This window comes from Eulemur rufifrons, chromosome 7 (genome assembly GCF_041146395.1).
Source record: "Eulemur rufifrons isolate Redbay chromosome 7, OSU_ERuf_1, whole genome shotgun sequence".
In the NCBI taxonomy this organism is placed as follows: Eukaryota; Metazoa; Chordata; class Mammalia; order Primates; family Lemuridae; genus Eulemur; species Eulemur rufifrons.
Window position 1 is genome coordinate 256,952,358 of NC_090989.1, and position 12,853 is coordinate 256,965,210.

The 12,853-nt window shown below is 34.2% G+C and overlaps 1 protein-coding gene across 1 annotated transcript in view; it reads right to left on the reverse strand.

Moving 5' to 3' along the window:
• Positions 1–1,417: 1,417 nt before the first annotated feature.
• The window catches only part of ERP44 (endoplasmic reticulum protein 44), a 65,046-nt gene continuing 53,610 nt past the window's right edge, over positions 1,418–12,853 (reverse strand). The window contains exons 9-12 of the mRNA XM_069474480.1: positions 10,730–10,841; positions 9,683–9,824; positions 4,642–4,744; positions 1,418–2,731 (exon numbers count right to left, since the gene is read on the reverse strand). Coding sequence (XP_069330581.1) covers positions 2,630–2,731; positions 4,642–4,744; positions 9,683–9,824; positions 10,730–10,841 — 459 coding nt within the window. The 3' untranslated portion in view covers positions 1,418–2,629. The remainder of the gene's footprint in view (positions 2,732–4,641; positions 4,745–9,682; positions 9,825–10,729; positions 10,842–12,853) is intronic.

Sequence of the window (12,853 nt, forward strand, 5' to 3'; positions counted from 1 at the left end):
CTCCAGCTTCCTTTTTCATTTCCGCCTGCCCCACAATGCACTAGCCCCACTACAAGAACTTATTTTCTCTAATGCATTATGCTGTTTCATACCTTTGCTCAGATTATTTTCTCTTCCCAGATCCCTACGCCTGAAGAACACCTATTCACCTTTTAAAAGCTCAGCATAAAAGTAATCTCCTCAATGAAATCTTGGGAACTGATTGCCTTTTATTTCCCTATTAAACTCTGTTTTCTTATATAATACCTGTTACGTTGTTTACATATCCATCTATCTAACCAGACTATAAGCAACTCTAGGGCAGAAATTACACTTTATTTATCTTTCTATCTTCCATCACCTACTACAATGCCAAAAAACTTGCACTGAACAAATGTCAGAACGAATTCTGCTTCCCCGTGATTTCCTCTAATCACAGTTTGATCCCTGGGAACCACACAATGCCAGCCCTTCAAATATCTAAAGACTGCTCTCAGACCCAGGTCTTCTCCAAGCAAAACAGCCTTCACACCGATGTTTCAAATCCTCTTATTAGCCTGTCTTTTCATGGAATGCATTTGACCTTGCTAATGATTTTTTATAAAACTGAGTACCAAGTCGAGTGCTAAAACTCTCAAGGGGACAAAAATTACCAAGGTCACTTTGCTTCTCATTCATTCAATACACATTTGATGAGAACTACTAAGTGTCTGAAGTGCTAGGCACTAGAGATATAGACATAAAATTCAGTTTCCTTGTCCTCGATGGCTTTACAGTCTAGAGAAGACAATGATAGTGGCAGGGCGAGAGCCTAAGTCCTAATATGCATGAACGCTGAATAATACATCCTCAAATCCTCTCACTTTTTTAACAGCCACTCTATTATAATCTTACCTCATATTAAACATGTGCTCCTTGAGGCCTTTTCCATAATAACTAGTCTCAAGCCATCCCTCTGCAACCTAATACTTGAGTGTTATCTTTTATTATTTTTTCAAACCCAAGCACAGGATCACAAATTTATTCCAGTTAATTGCATGTACTGCTTTTGGTCTTGTGTGCCAGCTTATTGAATGTGAATTTTCATTCTGATCCTCATAGATTTGGTCTGTCATCTGACTGGAAGACCACAACTCTAACTTCATTCAAGTTATTGATTAAAAGTAATGAAGAGAACAGAACTAAGGCCCAACCCCTAGAAAGTTCTGTCCTACTTTTCTAGTCACAATCTGGTAAAAATACTAAATATGCCCCATAACACCTTATTAATATTATTCTGAATAAAACTATGGAAACTATGGATAAGCCATGCATAACTAGGATCACAGGCTGATTTTTAAAAATAACAATCATTAAATATCCATTATAAATATTCATTTTATTTTTAAAAGAATTGGAAGATGTTACATATATTACATACTACATATAATGGCACATGTCAGCCTTTTAAGCTTAAAAATAATCTTTCCCCAAACTGGGATTAATTTATACCCAAGTATAAAATGACCCTTGGCCTATAGCACCAACCCAGGCCCAGAGGAAAAGCCAATTTTGAACCTGTCTGTCCTCTGGCATTGGGCTTCTTGATATGATACTGAGGGTCCTCTCCCTCTGGTTTATTCCCTGGCAGTATTGAGGCCTGGCACAGGGATCCATCTTACTGTATGCTGCAGGCCTGGGAAGTCAGGGAATCTAGAGGGGTTGGGTCCTCTAACAATTGTATAATGGGAAAAAAAAATTAAAATCATATGTTCCTTATCTGTTTTTGATCCAACTATAATAATACAAGACAGAAGGACATTAGAATTATTAAAATACAATTTCTCTGCTGGTTTTTCTCTTTGGAAATTGAAGTCTCATGATAGGTAGTGCTTTAAAAGTCATCTAGTTCAATACTGGTAATCTGTTCCACTGGTATCTTCCTTTCCCATATTTAGGTATAATTTATTCAAAGTTTTAAATGCCATCCATATGCCACTTTTAAAGACAAACGGAAATTTAATAATACTTTTCGTTTTCTTTTTCTTAATTCAGAAGAACAATTCCTGCCAAATGTTCTGTCTTATGACTCTTCTCCACTTCAGAGTATGTGTAAGTTACACATTAAGAATTCAAAAAATACCATTATGGAATTTTCATAAGCAATATCCGACCAACCAGTAAAACACAGTACACAGTGTGGAAATTTTAATTTATTCCCTTCCCAAGTATCCAGAATATATATCCCCTTAGCTTTGAGAAATGTGATATTGAAAATACCAACAGAATTGATCATATGATGAGAGAAGAACGAAAAGCACATACTACATAGGAAACATCCCTAAGTCCTCCCTACCCTAGTAGTGCAAGTTAATGGTATGTGTCTGGCAATGTCATCCTTACTTGATTTACAAAAATTTTACAGGACAGATTTAAAGCAGAGATAGGCCTCTGATTTTTATTTTTGTAACCCTAGCAGATTTTTTTAAAAGAGGCTATATTAAATGACAATGCATTTTGAGTCAGGGGAGAAAAAAAATTAAAAACCCAAAACTTCTTTCAGTTTATTCAAAATAAAAATACACATAGAATTATGAAAATATAGGTTTACTATTTCCACCACGTAAGTTGACGCTGCTGTTGAAAGGCTTGCAAATTGTTTTTCAAGTTTTTAAAGCTCATCTCGATCCCTCAATAAAGTATACCTATATTCACTGGGTGCTAGTTTCTGGAAGGAGCTCTCAGGTGGACTGCTTGCTACATCTTGGGCTTGCTACAAAAGAAAGAATAAAACATTTTTATACCAATGTATTTTACAGTTATTTTAATAAGAGTATTAGATGAATGGTAGTTATCCTATTATTAATAAAAGATAGCAACTGTATGCCAAAGATAAGAGTTAAATGTGAAATCTTGCTTCTCATTCCCAATGCAATTACTCAGATTCTCCAGGGCAGGGCTGCCACAGGGCCGTTAACTATTGGGCCAGTTTATGTTTGCTGAGGTGTGGCAGAGAAACCGACACACCTGACACCTGGGTGCTTTCCTAGACTAGTCTGTAGAGGTAGCACAACTCTAAGTTGGCCGAAACCCTTCCCTCTTATAAATGACTGCTGAGAGAATTAAAGGCATCTACTCTGTAGATATAGCTCTTATTTATCAATTACCTGGAGGCCAGAAATTATTAAAACTTAGTTGAAATGAGGGAAACAAAAATACTGAAAGAACTTAATTTCTGTAGTATTTTACTTATATATTTACTTATTTACTTATATACAAAAATATACAGTGAAATGGTAAGAGTGAATTCCAAGAATTTTAAAGAAAAGTCAGCATAGTCTATGCTTTATTTCCACACTGTGAGCCCCTCAAGAGCAGGCCTGATTAATGTAGGCACACGTTGCATTAATGGAACATTCCCATTATAACAGGAAGCAGTGTGTCTTTAAACTTATCCATTGACTTTGTCATGTTCCTCTTCCTAATACATTTTTTATTTTTTGTTGAGATATAGGTTTGGATTAATTATCTGAAATTATATTACTATAAAACAAACATTTGGTGCCCACTGTATATTAGTATACAAAGATGAATAAATAAAAGTTCCTTGTCTAATGAAATTGAAACAAATCAGGGTAATACAATAATGGTAAACTACATCTTTTCCTAATCTGATAAAATACTAAGCAGGCCTTTTCTGAGGAAAATAATCACTTCTGAGTTATTGCCAAGAACAAGTTTGCCTCCTTCTATAGTTGCTTAATTAAGAAAAATCTGACTTCATTTTTCAAGGACAAAGCATGTCATCGGATTCCTAAAGGGAACGAACTCTGACTCTTAAATAAGGTAAAGAAAAATTCAGTGTTTTTATTTCCTTTTATAAATGGAAGTTCTTTGGGCAAAATAATGGGTTTAAGTTCTGAGCATATGAAAGAGGGGATTTGAGTATATATCATCTTCCCTCTCAGTATCACGGTAATAGACATGATACAAATCACAACACATCAAAATGCAAATTTAGGGCTAAGTAAAGCAGGAACATAGAAATTACTTGTAACAGAAGTTACAAAGTAGAAATAGTAAAATTCTCAGGTGAAAAAAATACACATAAAAGAACATACAAAATTTTGAAAAATAGTTGTCAAGCATTCTAAATCACAAATAGAAAACAGCATTAAGCCATCAATTGCAAATAGGAATGCTGCACTGGGCATTATGAATACTGTATTCGTGAAGGCCCTTAAAATGGTTTAGCAAGAATAACAAATCATTACTTTCTTTATAGTGTGGTCAATCTTCTAGCCACAGAGGAAGGCTTGGACAATTATTGGAATCCACTGATTTCTTCACTGATGTATCTGCTTCCAATTCCTACTTTTTATTTCGATTTGAAGCCAACTGTATTTAACCCTTACACAGCCATATTCCAGAGGTCATACTCAGACCACCTTAGTTTATATGATCAAGTTTATATGTTGTAATATTCCTTCAACTTTTCTGAAGGCCTAAAATTTTAAAAGTTAAAAAGCAGTATAATTTGTATATTTTCTAGAACCTATTCAGAATTTCTTTAAAAAATATTCAGGAGCTGAAGCTCAAGCCCATGCAAGAGCTTCAGATCCTCTTGGAGAATAACTGAAAAAGGACAAAAGAGTTACCACTGAAAAACATAAAGAGTCCTACCTCTCCTGGGGCTGTATCAGTTGGGTCAGGTCCGTGATGGAATTCTCTGTGCAGTTTTCCAGAATGTAAGTCAAATACAAATTGCTTGAGTTTCCCAGGAATTCTAAAACCATAGTCAAATAAAATTTAAACAGTTAAAATGGACTTATCTCTTTTTTATCACCCTTATAATATTAAAAAAAAAAAATTTTTTTTTAAGTTTTACCTGCAATGTCACCATCCTACCATAACTATTATAGGCCATGTGTATGTCAAACATTTTTACACGGTTGTAATCATGGTATCCAGACACTCAGTTTTGTGTTCTAATTCACTTGTTTCATAGAAAACTCTCCATGCTTATCACTTTAAAAGACAAAGTCTATCAAGATGCCATACCCAAATTTACTTAACCATTCTTGATTGCTGGGCATTTATATTTTTTCCTTAATTACATATATCTAACTAAAAAGCCTTATGTTCTACAAAATCATATTAAACATAACAGGGCACAAGGAAAAAATAGTTAGGGGCTAACCACTTAAAACGGCAGCTTTGTTACCAGAGCACTACTAAGAACCTATAACAAAAATATTAGCACCATTAAAGGTCCACCAGCATTTGAAGCTAGTGTCAAGGAGGTGATCCAGTGCAGCCTTAACCTGGAGCTTGTGAGTCCTCTTTAGAGGTGCAGGTCCCTGAAGGCATTCACTGCCAGTGAACCAGTTTCATCAAATTAATGGGACCCTGAGCGTAGGAGCCTTTTCAAGTTTTTTCCTAAACAAGGGGAAATGTCTTCACAACTTTTTCAGCCACACGTGCAGCTTCATTGCCTACCTTAACATTATAGCAAACAAAGTATTTCTCAAGACCACTAAACTGGCTTTTATGTAAAGGAAGGCTAGGACTTTCAGTTGTTTTGTTTTATTTTGGAGGTCTTCATATACCCCTGGCAGTGTTCTCTTTAACTGTGAAAAAGCTTACTCTGATGGCTTCACAACATTTTGAGAAAAATAATATATGAAACCAAGACAACTCCACTTTCTATGGATATCATTCTCTTAATTGCCAGTCATGTATGAACAAATTTGAAGCACAAAAACATGCATTATAGCAGAATAGATCATATTGCACTATGCAAATTTATATATCAGACTTTTTCTTTGTAATTATTTCCTTGAGTTGTATCCAATAAAGTAGGATTACTGGGTTAACGAATAAGAACTTCTGACAAAGTGTGGGCAAATTATATCTATAAAACACCAGTTTTTGCTATTTGTCTACCTGTTTGTTCTTTGTAGTCTTGCCAGTATTTTTGCCTTTTTTAAAATTAAAATTGGCTTTGCTCACTTGATAAATAAAAGATACCTACATTTTAATTTACATTTCTTCAGAAATTAAGCTTTTTTCCCCACTGCTTGTTTTAATTTATATTTCTGCTCACATAAATTGCCTTCTAATTGAGATCTTGGTAGTTTAAAAAATTCATTATATGTTTTACATAGAAACGCTCTGTTTTTCATATCTGTTACAAGAATTAAAATGCAGGTCTAAACATACTTTAAATTCTGTGGGTAGAATTGATTGACTTTTTAAATCATCATTTTTTGGTAGCAAAAAATAGCTGGCTGGTGTTAATATTACCAGTTTATTTTTCTTTTTATCCTCTCCTGAGGTCCCAGAAGTGCTGTTTCTTCCCTTCAATAACTCCCACTGAGATGTACCAACCAATAACTTCATTGTACACCCATTTTGGCTCCCCACTAACTCCAATGCAACAGAGACCAGCAGGTGCCAAATGCACAGTTTACAAATACAAATGACTGTCAGGTAGCTGTATTGACAGAATGCCTCTGAAAGGTTCTCTGGTGCTGAAGTAATTGCACAAGCACCAGAGATAAACATTGAGAGAAGATCAATTTAAATTTAATCTGACATCATCTACTGTCACCCACAACAAAGTGCTAAAATATATCCATTCAATCTATAGAATTGCAAATGGTCTGTGTTTAGGATAAAGCCTCTACTAGTTTGTTTTATAAGGTCCAAAGGTTATCACAGCTAATACAGTATGAATTGCTTCTGCTATTCAATAAATAATTTATGAATGACTAAATCTTAAACATGACAAATTCATAGAGAACACTCAAAGCATATTTTTCCCTAACTTGATTTTTTTCCCCTTGTCAACAGATGAGACAAAGAATTGTGAGCAAAAGGCAAAGATAAGAGAGAGGATGAATGTGAATTGATGTGGTAGAAAAACAGATAACAAAAGAGCTCTTATCTAGCTTGTGGCCAGAAACTATCCATCATTATTAAGAAGTAACAATCACTGAATCAACAATAAATTGTCAAGAAAACAGATATGGTAATCTGCAAAGCAGGAAAATAAATGGACCATTACCATCATAAATAAAATGATATATTTCACACTTTAGGGTAAAAATTTTTGTAAATCAGAACACCTAAGCTTTTCTCTCCGATACTCTTAAACACTTTTTTTTGTTTGTTTACAATTCTTTAATTTTAGGTGACGAAAAATTTAGACACAGTGAAATGCACAAAAGTCAACTGTATGGACAAGCTTTGATAAATGCATACAAGGTAAGAAGTATTTTATTACTTCTTAAAATTTATATACAGTAGAATTCACTTGTTTAGGCTTAAGTTCTAAGAATTTTAACATATACATAGTATCTGATTACCACCTCCACAAATTGGATACAGGATAATTTCAAGATCCTTTTCAAGTCAGACCTCCCCCTCCCTATAACCCTGGAAACCACTGATCTTCCTATAGGGTCATATACATGCAATCATACAAGATGTAGTCATCGGAATGGCTTTTTTCACTTAGCATACTGCAATTGAGATTCATCCTGTTTGCACATATAAAAAATCCATTCCTTTATTTATTGCTGAATAGTATCTCACTGAGTGGATATACAATTAGTTTATCCATTCAGCCATTCAAGGACATTTGGGTTCTTTTCAGATTTTGGTGATTATGAACAATGCTACTACAAACATCTGTGCACAGGTTTTTGTGTGAACTTTATTTTTCTAGCACAAATACCAGGTCATATGCCAGTGTTTAACTTTTAAAGAAACTGACAAACTTTTCTAGAGTGGCTATATCATGTTGTAATCCCACCAGCAATGAATCAGAGTTCCAGTTGTTCTACATCCTTATGAACACCTGGTATTATCATTGTTTAAATGTAAGCATTCTAGAACATACATAATGGCATCTTGTTGTGGGGTGGTGCAAGTAATATAAAACTGTCCTTCCTAGCCTTTTCAATGAATCTTTCATTTCTACACCCAGGTGCTGTAATCTCTTTCTATTACCTTAGCTCCTGTGAAGGTATTACTGTGCATGAATAGATGTTTGAACTGATGTTTCTGTGTGGGGAAGAGCTCTGCCATCTTGCTGATGTCCACTGAGATTAACCTCTATAATCAACACTAGCCTGGATTACTGAAGTCTCCTAGATTCTATTTTGACCCCCTCTAATCTATTCTTCAAATTGCAGACAGAGTAATCTTTAAAAAACAACCTATGTATTGCCCTGATTAAAACCCTTCATTGGCTCTTCCTGGTTCTCAGGATAAAGTCAAAATTCATTAACACAGCATGTAAGGGCTTTCATGAGCTAGCTCTCTTGACCTCCTCCCTCAGCATGCCCCTTTCCACTCATATTCCGTAAACAGCCCTTGAACTTGTTGCTGCCAATTTCACCTTTCTCTGAGCCCTGTCTTCTCACCTCCATGGTAAACTTCTACAAAACTTTAAGACCTACCTTAGGCATCAATATCTCCAGAAATCCTGGATCAGGTACCCCTCTGTTGATCTTTCTCAGAGCAGTTATCCCATCATAAAAAATAATTGTCTGTTAACCCACTTGTTTCTTTTCTCTATTTGGTTATGAGTTCTTTGAGGGCAGGCATCTAATCTTAGTAAACTTTAAACCCTTAGTTCCTAGCACAATGACTGTCATATAGTAATTCTAGCTAAATATTTAATGAATTAATAGGTTAAATGATATCCTTTTGAGCACAGGTAAAGTAAGAACACCTAAGATTTGTTACTACTTTATGGTTTATAACACAACCATCATTTCTCATTAATTTTCATAATAATCCCATTAGGTAGGTAGTAGCATTTTTTATATATGAAGAAACAAAAACTAGAAATTAAGTGACTTTCCCAAAGGCAGGACTCTAATCTAGCCTCCTATGTAGTTTTAGGACTGAGAATCTTCTTTTAAACAACCACATCTTTATTGAAATATTTAGAATTGGGAGAGGTAATTCACTCTGCAATAGGGCTTCAAATCATCCTCTAAATATGCAATTTAATCTTTTAAGATAAAAAGGTCATTTGAATGAATTTTAAAAGGAAAAAAGTCTAATTTGAATTAATATTTGTATTGCTTATATTTCTCACATAGTAAGAAACATCTCCATTTTTTAACCATTGTATTGAACATCTCAGAAAGCTGATAAAAATTCAATTATCCGTAGTAGTTACAAGGTTTATATGTTTATTAACACTACAAATATCTGAGAAAAGAGTCAGAAGGCTTACCTATTCTTGGAAAGGCTCATAGCCATATGCCATTAGAAATGCCTAGTAATAGCAAAATTCTGGTTCATACATATTATTAATGTTCTTGCTAGGTGTAGTCATAAATGAACAGCAATATTGTCAATTTCCTTTAACTTGACCTAGGAGTATTATCTATTTTCCTTGATGTGCTGGCAAAAACCAAACTCAATATAGAGCTAATTTCTAATAAGACACAAATTTTCTTTGACAGATTAATTCCCAAGCATTAATCACTAATCACCTATCATTAGTATCACTATTTCTACAGGGATTTATCATGATTCTCACAGTCAGTTATACTATACTGTATAGTGAAAAAAAATAGCAGTCACCCCAACTTCTTCCATCCAATTAACAAAGTATTACTGTTCCAACAATTTAAACACTTATTTTAAGTTCATTTTTGAGGCACATATCAGTAATTTTTAAAAAATAATGAATACTTACAATACAGCCTTGAAGTCTCCAAATACATACATATGCCTAAAGCTGTCAATAGCTATAACAGGGCAATCTGCTGGAGTTTTCTGTATGTGCAGAAGAGGATGTCTAAATTTGTCACAATCAGCATGTAAAAAGTTTATTGTACCTTTAAAAGACATAGAGTTATGAGAGGTAGATTAGAATTTTTTTATTATATGCTCATAAAATTATAAGCTCACAAAATGTAACATACTAAAAAAAAAAAAACACCCCAACATTCTTAAGAGTAATATAGATCAGAAAAACTAAAACCTAAAAAGAAGTAGGCTTTTTAGTTCTTAGGGCAGAGAGTATAATTTCCTTAGAAATTATATGAACTCAACCCAAATTCGAATGCTGTAGTGAATTTTTAATTTTCCTTAAATAGGCAATCATCTGCTTTGCAGATTACCAGGTTCTGGGCAGCAAGTACTTGAAACTGATAACTGAGCCATTCTCATGGGACCATCTTCACTCCAGCTCATTCTACTGGTTGATTTTTTTAATCTATTTCAACCCTCAAAATAGTATAAGTGACTAAAATGGACAGCTTTATACAATGCCTTTAGTTTATTTTGTTTGACTTTCTTCCCTAACTAAAGAGGAAGCTGGTGGCACCTCAGATTCCTTTATATGCTTTAAAGAAATCTATAGACAACTACTCAACTTTCTTTCATTTAGGAATAAATGTTAATTGGACTTTGTAAACTCTCTCAGCTATATCTTTGGGAATGTCTATTGGAAAGGGGTTCAGGAAAGCATCAAGGTGCTGAAAAAAAGCACCCAAAACTAATGTACCTATAACCCTAATTTTCATGCCATTTGCTTTTTCTCTCAAAAAGTCATGCTATAGAAAACAAAAAACAAGAAAACACTATTTCATATTATCTCTCTACTAATCTCTCTATCCTTCATCCCCATGCTTAAATGTAAATGTTTTTAACCCAAATACGTTTATGTGGATATGAATGTAACAGGAGAGGCAAGAAAAAAGAGAAGAAAGGATGAAAATAAACACCTTAATCTGTCTACCTTTTTCACTTATTAATTGCCGGGCTACTTCGTTCTGAAATATTTCTAAACTTTCTGTATCTTCTTTCATGTGGAAGAGTATGAGAAAAGGCAGTCCTTCTTCTGTCAATTCCTATAGAGAGAAGCATTCAACTATTAGGAGAGCAATAATAAACAGGTTAGTAGTTTGAAAATATATATGTCAATTAGTTTGCTAAAGTCAAACATTAACATGGTAGGTGGTAATTTGTGCTGCTTGGGGTCCCAAGTTCCTATGTCCACACCAGCATATTCTTTGCCAAGAAAATATTAAAAGATTCAGAAGAAGGATATCAAGACAACCAGACTGAGAGGAAACAAATCTTTCCCCATAGTTTAAATAATTTATGAGTGGTTGGTTACAACATATAATAAATCTCAAGAATTATTTAGCATGCCAACTACCATGGGGAAGGATGGGGGAGTAGCCCTGTTTAATTGTTTAAGATTTTCCAGGTCTATACCTTTAAATCCTGTTTCTGAAACCAAGAACTGCCAAAGCAGGTGAATAATCATAACAAATTATTAAATTTTTCTGGGCCTCTGAGGACAAATATTTTTTAAAATGTTTACTTTTTTAAAAGTTTGATTTAAATGACCTCAAATATTGTTTTGCAATTATTTGTACTTTTGTATTAATAAATTCTAAGTTTGATTTTTTTTTATAAAAGCCATAAATATGAATGTGCATAGAAAAGCACAGGGAGCTTAAGATCTCAATCTCTTCCAGGTTTCTTGAACTATAGAGCTACGACACTACATCAACATCTTGTGGCCAAACACTCAAATTGCAGGAGAAGTATTTTTAATTCTGTGAAATTTAACGACCTAAGAGTTCACTATATAGTAATATTAATGACAGGGAATGGAGATCCCTGATAGGGAGATGGAGATGAGACTAGATTACATGTAATAGGCCCAACCTATATCCAGCATTAAAAAGAAAAAAGAATAGGAAATTGAGTCCACTGCACACAGAAGGGTATTATACCATGAAAAATGTGTATTATGTATATACTAGCAAAAATTTTCTACTGTGCCTTACAGTAAAAGATGATTTGAAAGCCACTACTTGATCCAAACTTTTGGCCAAGTCCTGTACCTGAACATACAGTGTGTCACGAGGGGTAACGACACAGGATTTAAAGATACCCATGTGAACATGTTTATTCAGGCTGATTTTGTCTGCTTGGACAGAGGTAAACAGCCTCACAAAACCACATAAAAAACAAGATGCATCTTAAAAAACCAGAATTACTTGGAATTCAGGAAAATATCTACTTTGGTAAGCACCTTCATAACCTCTGAAAGAAACAACAAAATGGCCTCAAAATGCCAAGCTGTCACATGGAAATACAGATTGAATATCCCTTATCCGAAATGCTTTGGACCAGAAGTATTTTGGATTTGGGTTTTTTTTTTTCCCCCCCACATTTTGGAATATTTGCATTGTTCTTACTGGTTCAGCATTCCCAATCCACAAGTCCAAAATCTGAAATGTTCCCAGAGTGTCATGTCGGCACTCAAGAAGTTTTGGATTTTGGAGCATTTTAGATTTCAGATTTTCCAATTGGGGATACTGTAATTTGAACCATTCTTACTACTGAGAAAATTAGAAAAGCAGGAGAAATATAAAAGAATATCTCTTTGAAGGCCTCTAAGAGTTAAAAAAAAAAAAAAAAAAAATAGGCCAAGACTGTAATAGATGGAAACCCAGAACATTAAGTATGGTATTTGAAGCTATTAGGTTTTCTCCTAGGACCATCTGCATTTCCAGAAGAGGCAACTGTTAGTGCTCAATCCCACTGGTCATTAGTGAAATATAAATTAAAACCACAATGAGATTCTACTATACGTACACCAAAATAGATAAAAATTAAAATGGCTTATAATATCAAATGTGGGTAAGGATATGGAGCAACGTGAGCTTTGATACACTACTGGTAGGAATGTAAATTGCTACAACCACCTTGGAAAGCTGTTTGGTATCATGTACTAAAATTGAGCATATGTATGCCCTATGACTCAGCAATGCTACTCATAGCTATGTTTACCCAATAGAAATGTGTGCATATATTCACCAAAAGACATATATAAGAAAGAATG